The sequence below is a fragment of the Petromyzon marinus genome, chromosome 10 (genome assembly GCF_048934315.1).
Source record: "Petromyzon marinus isolate PM22_M1 ecotype Great Lakes invasive population chromosome 10, UKy_Petmar_22M1.pri1.0, whole genome shotgun sequence".
Taxonomy (NCBI): domain Eukaryota; kingdom Metazoa; phylum Chordata; class Hyperoartia; order Petromyzontiformes; family Petromyzontidae; genus Petromyzon; species Petromyzon marinus.
Window position 1 is genome coordinate 2,585,966 of NC_133676.1, and position 18,894 is coordinate 2,604,859.

An 18,894-nucleotide genomic window follows, 5' to 3' on the forward strand; every position below is an offset into this window, starting at 1 on the left:
GCTCCGTGGGGCCGAGGTCATTTACCATTGTCCACTTCCAGATGGTTCCCAGAGCCCATCAGAAACACGGTCTTGCGCCGCGTGCCCTTGGTGGCGTAGCGCTTGCACCTGGTGGCTCTCTTTGGAGAAGAAATGTTAGATCTGAACTCCTCCGCTCGGCCCTGCTCATCTGGCGCATCGACAGCCAGCAGCTGCGCCCCAACGTCTCCTCGACCCACTGCGGGGAACCGAGGAGACGTGGGGGGACCACCAGGAGCAGCAGCCAGGACGGTGATGTCAATTCGCCGCTCCTCCTTCGGTGATGACCGCTCGGCTGGGGCGCTTTGCGTGATGTCGCCTCTCCCATGATTCGCCGCTACAGCCTCCTGCCTCTGTAAGCGTCTCCGCTCCTCCTCTTCCCGTCGTTCTCCAGCCTCCCTCTCCTCGTGCTGCCTCTCTAAGCGTCTCCGCAGCTCCTTTTCCCGTCGCTGGACGAACTCTCTTTCCACTTCGGCTTGATATGAAGCAATTCTCTTCATGTCTGAGTTGCCACCGATGGCAGCAGCCATTGCCTCGTCCTTGACCTCTTCACAAAGCGCCACCTTGCCCGCCCCACTCTGCTCGACCTCCGTGGGCTCGTCGGCCAGCGAGGCCTCGACAAACCCGACCTCAGGGGCCCCGCTCTCTGCTCCTCTCTCCTTCGGTGTCTCTCTCTGCATCGTCACATCCACGTTTTCAATGCAAATGTTCACTGCACCTGCGTGGAGGTCTCCTCTGGATTCCCCCCCAAGGTTGCTTGGGGGGGACACCCACGTCTCTGTGATCTCCTGCCGCTGCGGTTGGGGCTTCTGTTGTTGGTGTTGCTGCTGCTGCTGCTGCACTTTCGCCGACGTGGAATTGGCAGCAGAGACAGCCGAGTCGGTTGCCCCAATTCTCGGTTGCTCAGTGCAAGGGACACGGATTTGTGGAGCCACGTGGCTCAGCCCCTTGGTTTGGGCCCCCTGTCTCTCCATTCGTGTAGCCTCCTGGGCAGGCAGTGCTGGTGCGGGAATCCTCATGCCATTATCCCGCTGCTGTTTCTGCTGCTGATGATGCGTCTGCTGCTGCTGTTGCTCTCGCGTTCTATTCCTTTCCAAAAGCGCCGCCTCTTCTCCATCTTCCCTGCCCTCGGAGGGGCGGGATCTCTCGGAGGGAGACTCGCGTAGCGGCTCGGGCTTGATGGGGGGTCCGATGTCGAGGAGGGAAGAGCCGGCTGCCACCTTCGTCTTGATCCCCCGCAGCACCAGAGACGTGCTGCGGATCCTCTGCAGCTCCTCCGAGATCTTCAGCCCCAAGTCGCCAGCGGCCGCCGCGCGCGGCTCCTTGGGCCGCTCGTCCACGGACGCGGACTTTGAGCGCAGTTTGAACTCGACTCTCCTCTCGAAAGCGCCGGCGGCGGCGTCTCCCCGCGCCTCCCCGCGCAGGGGGAGAGGCGTGAAGGGGCGCGCGGGGAGGGGCGCCCTGCCCCTCGCCCCCACGCCGGGCAGGTGGTCCACGGACTGACTCCTGCCGGACGCGAAGAGCGACTTGAGGTCCGTGCCCGACTGCTCAAACATGTTCCGCCGTTGCTGGAAGGCGGACGACAGCTGCGACCTGCGCCACTCGGGGATCTTGAGCTTCTCCTGCACCTTCTCGAGGAAGCGCTGTTCCTTGCGGACGGCGGCCGCGTCCCTGGCCGCCTCTCGCCTCGCGCCGGGGCGCGAGGCGAGAGGCTGCCCGGGGCCCGCGTCGGCCATCGCTTCGGCCCCTCGCTGCGGAGCCTCCTCCCCGCTGCCCTGCGGGGCGGCCTCGCGGGGCGGCTCCGGGGTCGCCGGGGCCCGGGGAGGGGTCGCGTCTGCAGCGGGGCCCAGAGGGAGGCCGTGAACGGTGGCCTTGGGGCGGGAGGAGCCCCTTTGTTCTTGTTGTTGTTGTCGTTGTTGTTGTCGTTGTTGTTGTTGTTGTTGTTGTCGTTGTTGTTGTTGTTGCTGCTCCGGCTCCACGGCGCCGTTTCCTGGGGTCGAACTATGCACACGCGAGATGCGGAGCAATGATGAGCACCACTGTGAGTGATGCTGTGTCTCACTGTGAGTGATGCTGTGTCTCACTGTGAGTGACGCTGTGTCTGATTGTGAGTGATGCTGTGTCTCACTGTGAGTGACGCTGTGTCTGATTGTGAGTGATGCTGTGTCTCACTGTGAGTGATGCTGTGTCTCACTGTGAGTGATGCTGTGTCTCGTGAGTGACGCTGTGTCTCATTGTGAGTGACGCTGTGTCTCACTGTGAGTGACGCTGTGTCTCACTGTGAGTAATGCTGTGTCTCACTGTGAGTGATGCTGTGTCTCGCTGTTAGTGACGCTGTGTCTCACTGAGTAATGCTGTGTCTCACTGTGAGTGATGCTGTGTCTCACTGTGAGTGATGCTGTCTCATTGTGAGTGATGCTGTGTCTCACTGTGAGTGATGCTGTGTCTCACTGTAAGTGATGCTGTGTCTCACTGTGATTGACGCTGTGTCTCGCTGTTAGTGACGCTGTGTCTCACTGAGTAATGCTGTGTCTCACTGTGAGTGATGCTGTGTCTCACTGTGAGTGATGCTGTCTCATTGTGAGTGATGCTGTGTCTCACTGTGAGTGATGCTCTGTCTCACTGTGAGTGATGCTGTGTCTCACTGAGTGATGCTGTGTCTCATTGTGAGTGATGCTGTGGCTCACTGAGTGATGCTCTGTCTCACTGAGTGATGCTGTGTCTCATTGTGAATGACGCTGTGTCTCAATGTGAGTGACGCTGTGTCTCACTGTGAGTGACGCTGTGTCTGATTGTGAGTGATGCTGTGTCTCACTGTGAGTGATGCTGTGTCTCACTGTGAGTGATGCTGTGTCTCATTGTGAGTGACGCTGTGTCTCACTGTGAGTGATGTGTGTCTCCCTGTGAGTGATGCTGTGTCTCACTGTGAGTGACGCTGTGTCTCACTGTGAGTGATGCTGTGTCTCACTGTGAGTGATGCTCTGTCTCACTGTGAGTGATGCTGTGTCTCACTGAGTGATGCTGTGTCTCATTGTGAGTGATGCTGTGGCTCACTGAGTGATGCTCTGTCTCACTGAGTGATGCTGTGTCTCATTGTGAATGACGCTGTGTCTCAATGTGAGTGACGCTGTGTCTCACTGTGAGTGACGCTGTGTCTGATTGTGAGTGATGCTGTGTCTCACTGTGAGTGATGCTGTGTCTCACTGTGAGTGATGCTGTGTCTCATTGTGAGTGACGCTGTGTCTCACTGTGAGTGATGTGTGTCTCCCTGTGAGTGATGCTGTGTCTCACTGTGAGTGACGCTGTGTCTCACTGTGAGAGACGCTGTGTCTGATTGTGAGTGATGCTGTGTCTGATTGTGAGTGATGCTGTGTCTCACTGTGAGTGATGCTGTGTCTCACTGTGAGTGATGCTGTGTCTCATTGTGAGTGACGCTGTGTCTCATTGTGAGTGACGCTGCGTCTCATTGTGAGTGACGCTGTGTCTCACTGTGAGTGACGCTGTGTCTCACTGTGAGTAATGCTGTGTCTCACTATTAGTGACGCTGTGTCTCACTGAGTAATGTTGTGTCTCACTGTGAGTGATGCTGTGTCTCACTGTGAGTGATGCTGTGTCTCACTGTGAGTGATGCTGTCTCACTGTGAGTGATGCTGTGACTCACTGTGAGTGATGCTGTGTCTCACTGTAAGTGATGCTGTGTCTCACTGTGAGTGATGCTGTCTCATTGTGAGTGATGCTGTGTCTCACTGTGAGTGATGTGTGTCTCACTGTGAGTCATGCTGTGTCTCATTGTGAGTGATGCTGTGTCTCACTGAGTGATGCTCTATCTCACTGAGTGATGCTGTGTCTCATTGTGAATGACGCTGTGTCTCAATGTGAGTGACGCTGTGTCTCACTGTGAGTGACGCTGTGTCTGATTGTGAGTGACGCTGTGTCTCACTGTGAGTGATGCTGTGTCTCACTGTGAGTGACGCTGTGTCTGATTGTGAGTGATGCTGTGTCTCACTGTGAGTGATGCTGTGTCTCACTGTGAGTGATGCTGTGTCTCACTGTGAGTGATGCTGTGTCTCACTGTGAGTGACGCTGTGTCTCACTGTGAGTGACGCTGTGTCTGATTGTGAGTGATGCTGTGTCTGATTGTGAGTGATGCTGTGTCTCACTGTGAGTGATGCTGTGTCTCACTGTGAGTGATGCTGTGTCTCATTGTGAGTGACGCTGTGTCTCATTGTGAGTGACGCTGTGTCTCATTGTGAGTGACGCTGTGTCTCACTGTGAGTGACGCTGTGTCTCACTGTGAGTGACGCTGTGTCTCGCTGTTAGTGACGCTGTGTCTCACTGAGTAATGCTGTGTCTCACTGTGAGTGATGCTGTGTCTCACTGTGAGTGATGCTGTGTCTCACTGTGAGTGATGCTGTCTCATTGTGAGTGATGCTGTGTCTCACTGTGAGTGATGCTGTGTCTCACTGTAAGTGATGCTGTGTCTCACTGTGAGTGACGCTGTGTCTCGCTGTTAGTGACGCTGTGTCTCACTGAGTAATGTTGTGTCTCACTGTGAGTGATGCTGTGTCTCACTCTGAGTGATGCTGTCTCATTGTGAGTGATACTGTGTCTCACTGTGAGTGATGCTGTGTCTCACTGTGAGTGATGCTGTGTCTCACTGAGTGATGCTGTGTCTCATTGTGAGTGATGCTGTGTCTCACTGAGTGATGCTCTGTCTCACTGAGTGATCCTGTGTCTCATTGTGAATGACACTGTGTCTCAATGTGAGTGACGCTGTGTCTCACTGTGAGTGACGCTGTGTCTGATTGTGAGTGACACTGTGTCTCACTGTGAGTGATGCTGTGTCTCATTGTGAGTGACGCTGTGTCTCACTGTGAGTGACGCTGTGTCTCACTGTGAGTGATGCTGTGTCTCACTGTGAGTGATGCTGTGTCTCACTGTGAGTGAAGCTGTGTCTCACTGTGAGTGATGCTGTGTCTCACTGAGCAATGCTGTCTGAATGAGTGATGCTGTGTCTCAATGAGTGATGCTGTGTCTCACTGAGTAACGCTGTGTCTGACTGTGAGTGATGCTGTGTCTCACTGTGAGTGATGCTGTGTCTCACTGTGAGTGAAGCTGTGTCTCACTGAGTGATGCTGTGTCTCACTGTGAGTGACGCTGTGTCTCACTGTAAGTGATGCTGTCTCATTGTAAGTGATGCTGTGTCTCATTGTGGGTGACGCTGTGGTTCACTGTGAGTGACACTGTGTCTCAGTGTAAGTGATGCTGTGTCTCATTGTGAGTGACGCTGTGTCTCATTGTGAGTGATGCTGTGTCTCACTGCGAGTGACGCTGTGTCTCACTGCGAGTGATGCTGTGTCTAACTGCGAGTGATGCTGTGTCTCACTGTGAGTGATGCTGTGTCTCACTGTGAGTGATGTTGTGTCTTACTGTGAGTGATGCTGTGTCTGATTGTGAGTGATGCTGTGTCTCACTGTGAGTGATGCTGTGTCTCACTGTGAGTGACGCTGTGTCTCACTGTGAGTGATGCTGTCTCATTGCAAGTGATGCTGTGTCTCATTGTGGGTGACGCTGTGTCTGACTGTGAGTGACGCTGTGTCTCAGTGTAAGTGATGCTGTGTCTCATTGTGAGTGACGCTGTGTCTAACTGTGAGTGACGCTGTCTCATTGTGAGTGACGCTGTGTCTCACTGTGAGTGATGCTGTGTCTCACTGTGAGTGAAGCTGTGTCTCACTGAGTGATGCTGTGTCTCACTGTAAGTGATGCTGTGTCTGACTGTGAGTGATGCTGTGTCTCATTGTAAGTGATGCTGTGTCTCATTCTGAGTGACGCTGTGTCTCACTGTGAGTGATGCTGTGTCTCACTGTGAGTGATGCTGTGTCTCACTGAGTGACGCTGTGTCTCACTGAGTGACGCTGTGTCTCACTGTGAGTAACGCTGTGTCTCACTGTGAGTGATGCTGTGTCTCACTGACTGACGATGTGTCTCGCTGTGAGTGATGCTGTGTCTTGCTGTGAGTGATGCTGTGTCTCGCTGTGAGTGACGCTGTGTCTCACTGTGAGTGATGCTGTGTCTCACTGTGAGTGACGCTGTGTCTTACTGTGAGTGATGCTGTGTCTCACTGTTAGTGATTCTGTGTCTCACTGTTAGTGATGCTGTGTCTCACTGTTAGTGATGCTGTGTCTCACTGTGAGTGATGCTGTGTCTCACTGTGAGTGATGCTGTGTCTCACTGAGTAATGCTGTCTCATTGAGTGATGCTGTGTCTCACTGAGTGACGCTGTGTCTCACTGTAAGTGATGCTGTGTCTCACTGTGAGTGATGCTGTGTCTCATTGTGAGTGATGCTGCGTCTCACTGTGATGCTGTGTTTCACTGTAAGTGACACTGTGTCTCACTGAGTAATGCTGTGTCTCAATGAGTGATGCTGTGTCTCAATGAGTGTCGCTGTGTCTCACTGTCAGTGATGCTGTGTCTCACTGTGAGTGAAACTGTGTCTCACTGAGTGATGCTGTGTCTCACTGTGAGTGACGCTGTGTCTCACTGTGAGTGATGCTGTTTCATTGTAAGTGATGCTGTCTCATTGTGGGTGACGCTGTGTCTCACTGTGAGTGACGCTGTGTCTCAGTGTAAGTGATGCTGTGTCTCATTGTGAGTGACGCTGTGTCTTACTGTGAGTGACGCTGTGTCTCATTGTGAGTGATGCTGTGTCTCACTGCGAGTGACGCTGTGTCTCACTGCGAGTGATGCTGTGTCTAACTGCGAATGATGCTGTGTCTCACTGTGAGTGATGCTGTGTCTCACTGTGAGTGATGCTGTGTCTCACTGTGAGTGATGCTGTGTCTTACTGTGAGTGATGCTGTGTCTCACTGTAAGTGATGCTGTGTCTCACTGTGAGTGATGCTGTGCCTCGTTTTGAGTGACGCTGTGTCTCACTGTGAGTGACGCTGTGTCTCACTGTGAGTGACGCTGTGTCTGATTGTGAGTGACGCTGTGTCTCACTGTGAGTGATGCTGTCTCACTGCGAGTGATGCTGTGTCTAACTGCGAGTAATACTGTGTCTCACTGTGAGTGATGCTGTGTCTCACTGTGAGTGATGCTGTGTCTCACTGTGAGTGACGCTGTGTCTCACTGTGAGTGATGCTGTCTCACTGTGAGTGATGTTGTGTCTCACTGTGAGTGACGCTGTGTCTCACTTTGAGTGACGCTGTGTCTCATTGTGAGTGATGCTGTGTCTCACTGTGAGTGATGCTGTGTCTCATTGTGAGTGATGCTGTGTCTCACTGTGAGTGATGCTGTGTCTCACTGTGAGTGATGCTGTGTCTCACTTTGAGTGATGCTGTGTCTCACTGTGAGTGATGCTGTGTCTCATTGTGAGTGATGCTGTGTCTCACTGTGAGTGATGCTGTGTCTCACTGTGAGTGACGCTGTGTCTCACTGTGAGTGACGCTGTGTCTCACTGTGAGTGATGCTGTGTCTCACTGAGTGACGCTGTGTCTCACTGTGAGTGATGCTGTGTCTCACTGTGAGTGATGCTGTGTCTCATTGTGAGTGATGCTGTGTCTCACTGTGAGTGATGCTGTGTCTCACTGTGAGTGACGCTGTGTCTCACTGTGAGTGATGCTGTGTCTCACTGTGAGTGATGCTGTGTCTCACTGTGAGTGATGCTGTGTCTCACTGTGAGTGATGCTGTGTCTCACTGTGAGTGATGCTGTGTCTCATTGTGAGTGACGCTGTGTCTCACTGTGAGTGATGCTGTGTCTCATTGTGAGTGACGCTGTGTCTCACTGTAAGTGACGCTGTGTCTCACTGAGTGATGCTGTGTCTCACTGTGAGTGATGCTGTGTCTCACTGTGAGTGATGCTGTGTCTCATTGTGAGTGACGCTGTGTCTCACTGTGAGTGATGCTGTGTCTCATTGTGAGTGACGCTGTGTCTCACTGTAAGTGACGCTGTGTCTCACTGTGAGTGATGCTGTGTCTCATTGTGAGTGACGCTGTGTCTCACTGTGAGTGATGCTGTGTCTCATTGTGAGTGACGCTGTGTCTCACTGTAAGTGACGCTGTGTCTCACTGAGTGATGCTGTGTCTCACTGTGAGTGATGCTGTGTCTCACTTTGAGTGATGCTGTGTCTCATTGTGAGTGACGCTGTGTCTCACTGTGAGTGATGCTGTGTCTCACTGTGAGTGATGCTGTGTCTCATTGTGAGTGACGCTGTGTCTCACTGTGAGTGATGCTGTGTCTCATTGTGAGTGACGCTGTGTCTCACTGTAAGTGACGCTGTGTCTCACTGAGTGATGCTGTGTCTCACTGTGAGTGATGCTGTGTCTCACTGTGAGTGATGCTGTGTCTCATTGTGAGTGACGCTGTGTCTCACTGTGAGTGATGCTGTGTCTCATTGTGAGTGACGCTGTGTCTCACTGTAAGTGACGCTGTGTCTCACTTTGAGTGATGCAGTGTCTCATTGTGAGTGACGCTGTGTCTCACTGTGAGTGATGCTGTGTCTCATTGTGAGTGACGCTGTCTCACTGTAAGTGACGCTGTGTCTCACTGAGTGATGCTGTGTCTCACTGTGAGTGATGCTGTGTCTCATTGTGAGTGACGCTGTGTCTCACTGTAAGTGACGCTGTGTCTCACTGAGTGATGCTGTGTCTCACTGTGAGTGATGCTGTGTCTCACTGTGAGTGATGCTGTGTCTCATTGTGAGTGATGCTGTGTCTCACTGTAAGTGACGCTGTGTCTCACTGAGTGATGCTGTGTCTCACTGTGAGTGACGCTGTGTCTCACTGTGAGTGACGCTGTGTCTAACTGTGAGTGACGCTGTGTCTCACTGTGAGTGACGCTGTGTCTCACTGTGAGTGATGCTGTTTCACTGTGACTGATGCTGTGTCTCACTGTGAGTGATGCTGTGTCTCACTGTGAGTGATGCTGTGTCTCATTGTGAGTGATGCTGTGTCTCACTATGAATGATGCTGTTTCTCACTGTAATTGACACTGTGTCTCATTGTAAGTGACGCTGTGTCTCACTGTGAGTGACGCTGTGTCTCACTGTGAGTGATGCTGTCTCACTGTGAGTGATGCTGTGTCTCACTGTGAGTGATGCTGTGTATCACTGTGAGTGACGCTGTGTCTCACTTTGAGTGACGCTGTGTCTCATTGTGAGTGATGCTGTGTCTCACTGAGTGACGCTGTGTCTCACTGTGAGTGATGCTGTGTCTCACTGTGAGTGATGCTGTGTCTCACTGTGAGTGATGCTGTGTCTCATTGTGAGTGACGCTGTGTCTCACTATGAATGATGCTGTTTCTCACTGTAAGTGACACTGTGTCTCATTGTAAGTGACGCTGTGTCTCACTGTGAGTGACGCTGTGTCTCACTGTGAGTGATGCTGTCTCACTGTGAGTGATGCTGTGTCTCACTGTGAGTGATGCTGTGTATCACTGTGAGTGACGCTGTGTCTCACTTTGAGTGACGCTTTGTCTCATTGTGAGTGATGCTGTGTCTCACTGAGTGACGCTGTGTCTAACTGTGAGTGACGCTGTGTCTCACTGTGAGTGATGCTGTGTCTCACTGAGTAATGCTGTGTCTCACTGAGTGATGCTGTGTCTCACTGAGTGACGCTGTGTCTCACTGTGAGTGATGCTGTCTCACTGTGAGTGATGCTGTGTCTCATTGTGAGTGATGCTGTGTCTCACTGTAATTGACGCTGTGTCTCACTGAGTGATGCTGTGTCTCACTGTGAGTGATGCTGTGTCTCATTGTGAGTGACGCTGTGTCTAACTGTGAGTGACGCTGTGTCTCACTGTGAGTGATGCTGTGTCTCACTGAGTAATGCTGTGTCTCACTGAGTGATGCTGTGTCTCACTGAGTGACGCTGTGTCTCACTGTGAGTGATGCTGTGTCTCACTGTGAGTGAAGCAGTGTCTCACTGAGTGATGCTGTGTCTCACTCTGAGTGACGCTGTCTCACTGTGAGTGATGCTGTCTCATTGTAAGTGATGCTGTGTCTCACTGTGAGTGATGCTGTGTCTCACTGAGTGATGCTGTTTCTAACTGTGTGTGATGCTGTATCTCACTGTGAGTGACGGTGTGTCTCACTTTGAGTGATGCTGTCTCACTGTGAGTGATGCTGTGTCACATTGTGAGTGATGCTGTGTCTCACTGTGAGTGATGCTGTGTCTCACTGTGAGTGATGCTGTGTCTAGCTGTGAGTGACGCTTTGTCTCACTGAGTGATGCTGTGTCTCACTGAGTGATGCTGTGTCTCACTGTGAGTGACGCTGTGTCTCACTGTGAGTGACGCTGTGTCTCATTGTGAGTGACGCTGTGTCTCACTGTGAGTGATGCTGTGTCTCACTGTGAGTGACGCTGTGTCTGATTGTGAGTGGTGCTGTGTCTCACTGTGAGTGGTGCTGTGTCTCACTGTGAGTGGTGCTGTGTCTCACTGTGAGTGACGCTGTGTCTCACTGTGAGTGACGCTGTGTCTGATTCTGAGTGACGCTGTGTCTTACTGTGAGTGATGCTGTGTCTCACTGTTAGTGAATGCTGTGTCTCACTGTGAGTGAAGCTATGTCTCACTGTGAGTGACGCTGTGTCTCATTGTGAGTGACGCTGTGTCTCACTGTGAGTGATGCTGTGTCTCACTGTGAGTGAAGCTGTGTCTCACTGAGTGATGCTGTGTCTCATTGTAAGTGATGTTGTGTCTTACTATGAGTGATGCTGTGTCTCACTGTGAGTGATGCTGTGTCTCACTGTGAGTGACGCTCTTTCTCATTGTAAGTGATGCTGTGTCTCATTGTGAGTGACGCTGTGTCTTACTGTGAGTGACGCTGTGTCTCATTGTGAGTGATGCTGTGTCTCACTGCAAGTGACGCTGTGTCTCACTGCGAGTGATGCTGTGTCTAATTGCGAGTGATGCTGTGTCTCACTGTGAGTGGTGCTGTGTCTCACTGAGTGACGCTGTGTCTCACTGAGTGACGCTGTGTCTCACTGTGAGTGACGCTGTGTCTCACTGTGAGTGATGCTGTGTCTCACTGTGAGTGAAGCTGTGTCCCACTGAGTGATGCTGTGTCTCATTGTAAGTGATGTTGTGTCTTACTATGAGTGATGCTGTGTCTCACTGTGAGTGATGCTGTGTCTCACTGTGAGTGACGCTCTTTCTCATTGTAAGTGATGCTGTGTCTCATTGTGAGTGACGCTGTGTCTTACTGTGAGTGACGCTGTGTCTCATTGTGAGTGATGCTGTGTCTCACTGCAAGTGACGCTGTGTCTCACTGCGAGTGATGCTGTGTCTAACTGCGAGTGATGCTGTGTCTCACTGTGAGTGGTGCTGTGTCTCACTGAGTGACGCTGTGTCTCACTGAGTGACGCTGTGTCTCACTGTGAGTGACGCTGTGTCTCGCTGTGAGTGATGCTGTGTCTCGCTGTGAGTGACGCTGTCTCACTGTGAATGACGCTTTGTCTCACTGTGAGTGAAGCTGTGTCTCACTGTGAGTGACGCTGTCTCACTGTGAGTGATGCTTTGTCTCACTGTGAGTGATGCTGTGTCTCACTGTGAGTGAAGCTGTGTCTCACTGTGAGTGAAGCTGTGTCTCACTGTGAGTGACGCTGTCTCACTGTGAGTGATGCTGTGTCTCACTGAGTGATGCTGTGTCTCACTGAGTAATGCTGTGTCTCACTGAGTGATGCTGTGTCTCACTGATTGACGCTGTGTCTCACTGTGAGTGAAGCTGTGTCTCACTGAGTGATGCTGTGTCTCACTGTAAGTGATGCTGTGTCTCACTGTGAGTGATGCTGTCTCATTGTAAGTGATGCTGTGTCTCACTGTGAGTGATGCTGTGTCTCATTGTGTGTGACGCTGTGTCTCACTGTGAGTGATGCTGTGTCTCAGTGTAAGTGATGCTGTGTCTCATTGTGAGTGATGCTGTGTCTCACTGTGAGTGATGCTGTGTCTCATTGTGTGTGACGCTGTGTCTCACTGTGAGTGATGCTGTGTCTCATTGTGAGTGACGCTGTGTCTCATTGTGAGTGACGCTGTGTCTCACTGTAAGTGACGCTGTGTCTCACTGTGTGATGCTGTGTCTCACTGTGAGTGATGCTGTGTCTGACTGTGAGTGATGCTGTGTCTCATTGTGAGTGACGCTGTGTCTCACTGTGAGTGATGCTGTGTCTCATTGTGAGTGACGCTGTGTCTCACTGTAAGTGACGCTGTGTCTCACTGTGAGTGATGCTGTGTCTCATTGTGAGTGACGCTGTGTCTCACTGTGAGTGATGCTGTGTCTCATTGTGAGTGACGCTGTCTCACTGTAAGTGACGCTGTGTCTCACTGAGTGATGCTGTGTCTCACTGTGAGTGATGCTGTGTCTCATTGTGAGTGACGCTGTGTCTCACTGTAAGTGACGCTGTGTCTCACTGAGTGATGCTGTGTCTCACTGTGAGTGATGCTGTGTCTCACTGTGAGTGATGCTGTGTCTCATTGTGAGTGATGCTGTGTCTCACTGTAAGTGACGCTGTGTCTCACTGAGTGATGCTGTGTCTCACTGTGAGTGATGCTGTGTCTCATTGTGAGTGACGCTGTGTCTAACTGTGAGTGACGCTGTGTCTCACTGTGAGTGACGCTGTGTCTCACTGTGAGTGATGCTGTTTCACTGTGACTGATGCTGTGTCTCACTGTGAGTGATGCTGTGTCTCACTGTGAGTGATGCTGTGTCTCATTGTGAGTGATGCTGTGTCTCACTATGAATGATGCTGTTTCTCACTGTAAGTGACACTGTGTCTCATTTTAAGTGACGCTGTGTCTCACTGTGAGTGACGCTGTGTCTCACTGTGAGTGATGCTGTCTCACTGTGAGTGATGCTGTGTCTCACTGTGAGTGATGCTGTGTATCACTGTGAGTGACGCTGTGTCTCACTTTGAGTGACGATGTGTCTCATTGTGAGTGATGCTGTGTCTCACTGAGTGACGCTGTGTCTCACTGTGAGTGATGCTGTGTCTCACTGTGAGTGATGCTGTGTCTCATTGTGAGTGATGCTGTGTCTCACTGTGAGTGATGCTGTGTCTCACTGTGAGTGATGCTGTGTCTCACTGTGAGTGATGCTGTGTCTCATTGTGAGTGATGCTGTGTCTCACTGTGAGTGATGCTGTGTCTCATTGTGAGTGACGCTGTGTCTCACTGTAAGTGACGCTGTGTCTCACTGAGTGATGCTGTGTCTCACTGTGAGTGATGCTGTGTCTCACTGTGAGTGATGCTGTGTCTCATTGTGAGTGATGCTGTGTCTCACTGTAATTGACGCTGTGTCTCACTGAGTGATGCTGTGTCTCACTGTGAGTGATGCTGTGTCTCATTGTGAGTGACGCTGTGTCTAACTGTGAGTGACGCTGTGTCTCACTGTGAGTGATGCTGTGTCTCACTGAGTAATGCTGTGTCTCACTGAGTGATGCTGTGTCTCACTGAGTGACGCTGTGTCTCACTGTGAGTGATGCTGTGTCTCACTGTGAGTGAAGCAGTGTCTCACTGAGTGATGCTGTGTCTCACTCTGAGTGACGCTGTCTCACTGTGAGTGATGCTGTCTCATTGTAAGTGATGCTGTGTCTCACTGTGAGTGATGCTGTGTCTCACTGAGTGATGCTGTTTCTAACTGTGTGTGATGCTGTATCTCACTGTGAGTGACGGTGTGTCTCACTGTGAGTGATGCTGTCTCACTGTGAGTGATGCTGTGTCACATTGTGAGTGATGCTGTGTCTCACTGTGAGTGATGCTGTGTCTCACTGTGAGTGATGCTGTGTCTAGCTGTGAGTGACGCTTTGTCTCACTGAGTGATGCTGTGTCTCACTGAGTGATGCTGTGTCTCACTGTGAGTGACGCTGTGTCTCACTGTGAGTGACGCTGTGTCTCATTGTGAGTGACGCTGTGTCTCACTGTGAGTGATGCTGTGTCTCACTGTGAGTGACGCTGTGTCTGATTGTGAGTGGTGCTGTGTCTCACTGTGAGTGACGCTGTGTCTCACTGTGAGTGGTGCTGTGTCTCACTGTGAGTGACGCTGTGTCTCACTGTGAGTGACGCTGTGTCTGATTCTGAGTGACGCTGTGTCTTACTGTGAGTGATGCTGTGTCTCACTGTTAGTGAATGCTGTGTCTCACTGTGAGTGAAGCTATGTCTCACTGTGAGTGACGCTGTGTCTCATTGTGAGTGACGCTGTGTCTCACTGTGAGCGATGCTGTGTCTCACTGTGAGTGAAGCTGTGTCTCACTGAGTGATGCTGTGTCTCATTGTAAGTGATGTTGTGTCTTACTATGAGTGATGCTGTGTCTCACTGTGAGTGATGCTGTGTCTCACTGTGAGTGACGCTCTTTCTCATAGTAAGTGATGCTGTGTCTCATTGTGAGTGACGCTGTGTCTTACTGTGAGTGACGCTGTGTCTCATTGTGAGTGATGCTGTGTCTCACTGCAAGTGACGCTGTGTCTCACTGCGAGTGATGCTGTGTCTAACTGCGAGTGATGCTGTGTCTCACTGTGAGTGGTGCTGTGTCTCACTGAGTGACGCTGTGTCTCACTGAGTGACGCTGTGTCTCACTGTGAGTGACGCTGTGTCTCACTGTGAGTGATGCTGTGTCTCACTGTGAGTGAAGCTGTGTCCCACTGAGTGATGCTGTGTCTCATTGTAAGTGATGTTGTGTCTTACTATGAGTGATGCTGTGTCTCACTGTGAGTGATGCTGTGTCTCACTGTGAGTGACGCTCTTTCTCATTGTAAGTGATGCTGTGTCTCATTGCAAGTGACGCTGTGTCTCACTGCGAGTGATGCTGTGTCTAACTGCGAGTGATGCTGTGTCTCGCTGTGAGTGACGCTGTCTCACTGTGAATGACGCTTTGTCTCACTGTGAGTGAAGCTGTGTCTCACTGTGAGTGACGCTGTCTCACTGTGAGTGATGCTTTGTCTCACTGTGAGTGATGCTGTGTCTCACTGTGAGTGAAGCTGTGTCTCACTGTGAGTGAAGCTGTGTCTCACTGTGAGTGACGCTGTCTCACTGTGAGTGATGCTGTGTCTCACTGAGTAATGCTGTGTCTCACTGAGTGATGCTGTGTCTCACTGATTGACGCTGTGTCTCACTGTGAGTGAAGCTGTGTCTCACTGAGTGATGCTGTGTCTCACTGTAAGTGATGCTGTGTCTCACTGTGAGTGATGCTGTCTCATTGTAAGTGATGCTGTGTCTCACTGTGAGTGATGCTGTGTCTCATTGTGTGTGACGCTGTGTCTCACTGTGAGTGATGCTGTGTCTCAGTGTAAGTGATGCTGTGTCTCATTGTGAGTGATGCTGTGTCTCACTGTGAGTGATGCTGTGTCTCATTGTGTGTGACGCTGTGTCTCACTGTGAGTGATGCTGTGTCTCATTGTGAGTGACGCTGTGTCTCATTGTGAGTGACGCTGTGTCTCACTGTAAGTGACGCTGTGTCTCACTGAGTGATGCTGTGTCTCACTGTGAGTGATGCTGTGTCTGACTGTGAGTGATGCTGTGTCTCATTGTGAGTGACGCTGTGTCTCACTGTGAGTGATGCTGTGTCTCATTGTGAGTGACGCTGTGTCTCACTGTAAGTGACGCTGTGTCTCACTGTGAGTGATGCTGTGTCTCATTGTGAGTGACGCTGTGTCTCACTGTGAGTGATGCTGTGTCTCATTGTGAGTGACGCTGTCTCACTGTAAGTGACGCTGTGTCTCACTGAGTGATGCTGTGTCTCACTGTGAGTGATGCTGTGTCTCATTGTGAGTGACGCTGTGTCTCACTGTAAGTGACGCTGTGTCTCACTGAGTGATGCTGTGTCTCACTGTGAGTGATGCTGTGTCTCACTGTGAGTGATGCTGTGTCTCATTGTGAGTGATGCTGTGTCTCACTGTAAGTGACGCTGTGTCTCACTGAGTGATGCTGTGTCTCACTGTGAGTGATGCTGTGTCTCATTGTGAGTGACGCTGTGTCTAACTGTGAGTGACGCTGTGTCTCACTGTGAGTGACGCTGTGTCTCACTGTGAGTGATGCTGTTTCACTGTGACTGATGCTGTGTCTCACTGTGAGTGATGCTGTGTCTCACTGTGAGTGATGCTGTGTCTCATTGTGAGTGATGCTGTGTCTCACTATGAATGATGCTGTTTCTCACTGTAAGTGACACTGTGTCTCATTGTAAGTGACGCTGTGTCTCACTGTGAGTGACGCTGTGTCTCACTGTGAGTGATGCTGTCTCACTGTGAGTGATGCTGTGTCTCACTGTGAGTGATGCTGTGTATCACTGTGAGTGACGCTGTGTCTCACTTTGAGTGACGATGTGTCTCATTGTGAGTGATGCTGTGTCTCACTGAGTGACGCTGTGTCTCGCTTTGAGTGATGCTGTGTCTCGCTGTGAGTGACGCTGTCTCACTGTGAGTGACGCTGTGTCTCACTGTTAGTGATGCTGTGTCTCACTGTGAGTGAAGCTGTGTCTCACTGTGAGTGACGCTGTCTCACTGTGAGTGATGCTGTGTCTCACTGTGAGTGATGCTGTGTCTCACTGAGTGATGCTGTTTCTAACTGTGAGTGATGCTGTCTCTCACTGTGAGTGACGGTGTGTCTCACTGTGAGTGATGCTGTCTCACTGTGAGTGATGCTGTGTCACATTGTGAGTGATGCTGTGTCTCACTGTGAGTGATGCTGTGTCTCACTGTGAGTGATGCTGTGTCTAGCTGTGAGTGACGCTTTGTCTCACTGAGTGATGCTGTGTCTCACTGAGTGATGCTGTGTCTCACTGTGAGTGACGCTGTGTCTCACTGTGAGTGACGCTGTGTCTCATTGTGAGTGACGCTGTGTCTCACTGTGAGTGATGCTGTGTCTCACTGTGAGTGACGCTGTGTCTGATTGTGAGTGGTGCTGTGTCTCACTGTGAGTGGTGCTGTGTCTCACTGTGAGTGACGCTGTGTCTCGCTGTGAGTGATGCTGTGTCTCGCTGTGAGTGACGCTGTCTCACTGTGAATGACGCTTTGTCTCACTGTGAGTGAAGCTGTGTCTCACTGTGAGTGACGCTGTCTCACTGTGAGTGATGCTTTGTCTCACTGTGAGTGATGCTGTGTCCCACTGTGAGTGAAGCTGTGTCTCACTGTGAGTGACGCTGTCTCACTGTGAGTGATGCTGTGTCTCACTGAGTAATGCTGTGTCTCACTGAGTGATGCTGTGTCTCACTGATTGACGCTGTGTCTCACTGTGAGTGAAGCTGTGTCTCACTGAGTGATGCTGTGTCTCACTGTAAGTGACGCTGTGTCTCACTGTGAGTGATGCTGTCTCATTGTAAGTGATGCTGTGTCTCACTGTGAGTGATGCTGTGTCTCATTGTGTGTGACGCTGTGTCTCACTGTGAGTGATGCTTTGTCTCAGTGTAAGTGATGCTGTGTCTCACTGTGAGTGATGCTGTGTCTCATTGTGAGTGATGCTGTGTCTCACTGTGAGTGATGCTGTGTTTCATTGTGTGTGACGCTGTGTCTCATTGTGAGTGACGCTGTGTCTCACTGTAAGTGACGCTGTGTCTCACTTAGTGATGCTGTGTCTCACTGTGAGTGACGCTGTGTCTGATTGTGAGTGGTGCTGTGTCTCACTGTGAGTGACGCTGTGTCTCACTGTGAGTGGTGCTGTGTCTCACTGTGAGTGACGCTGTGTCTCACTGTGAGTGACGCTGTGTCTGATTCTGAGTGACGCTGTGTCTTACTGTGAGTGATGCTGTGTCTCACTGTTAGTGAATGCTGTGTCTCACTGTGAGTGAAGCTGTGTCTCACTGTGAGTGACGCTGTGTCTCATTGTGAGTGACGCTGTGTCTCACTGTGAGTGATGCTGTGTCTCACTGTGAGTGAAGCTGTGTCTCACTGAGTGATGCTGTGTCTCATTGTAAGTGATGTTGTGTCTTACTATGAGTGATGCTGTGTCTCACTGTGAGTGATGCTGTCTCACTGTGAGTGACGCTCTTTCTCATTGTAAGTGATGCTGTGTCTCATTGTGAGTGACGCTGTGTCTCATTGAGTGACGCTGTGTCTCACTGTGAGTGACGCTGTGTCTCGCTGTGAGTGATGCTGTGTCTCGCTGTGAGTGACGCTGTCTCACTGTGAGTGACGCTTTGTCTCACTGTTAGTGATGCTGTGTCTCACTGTGAGTGACGCTGTCTCACTGTGAGTGATGCTGTGTCTCACTGAGTAATGCTGTGTCTCACTGAGTGATGCTGTGTCTCACTGATTGACGCTGTGTCTCACTGTGAGTGAAGCTGTGTCTCACTGAGTGATGCTGTGTCTCACTGTAAGTGACGCTGTGTCTCACTGTGAGTGATGCTGTCTCATTGTAAGTGATGCTGTGTCTCACTGTGAGTGATGCTGTGTCTCATTGTGTGTGACGCTGTGTCTCACTGTGAGTGATGCTGTGTCTCAGTGTAAGTGATGCTGTGTCTCATTGTGAGTGATGCTGTGTCTCACTGTGAGTGATGCTGTGTCTCACTGTGAGTCATGCTGTGTCTCACTGTGAGTGATGCTGTGTCTTACTGTGAGTGATGATGTGTCTCACTGTGAGTGATGCTGTTTCACTGTGACTGATGCTGTGTCTCACTGTGAGTGATGCTGTGTCTCACTGTGAGTGATGCTGTGTTTCATTGTGAGTAATGCTGTGTCTCACTATGAATGATGCTGTTTCTCACTGTAAGTGACACTGTGTCTCATTGTAAGTGACGCTGTGTCTCACTGTGAGTGACGCTGTGTCTCACTGTGAGTGATGCTGTCTCACTGTGAGTGATGCTGTGTCTCACTGTGAGTGATGCTGTGTATCACTGTGAGTGACGCTGTGTCTCACTTTGAGTGACGCTGTGTCTCATTGTGAGTGATGCTGTGTCT

At 51.1% G+C, this 18,894-nt stretch overlaps 1 protein-coding gene across 2 annotated transcripts in view; it reads right to left on the reverse strand.

Annotated features, from left to right (window-relative positions):
* The window catches only part of SPEG (striated muscle enriched protein kinase), a 155,825-nt gene that overhangs the window by 33,807 nt on the left and 103,124 nt on the right, over positions 1–18,894 (reverse strand). For both annotated transcript variants that reach the window (XM_076066040.1, XM_076066041.1), the window contains exon 3: positions 26–2,019. In XM_076066040.1, coding sequence (XP_075922155.1) covers positions 26–2,019 — 1,994 coding nt within the window. The remainder of the gene's footprint in view (positions 1–25; positions 2,020–18,894) is intronic.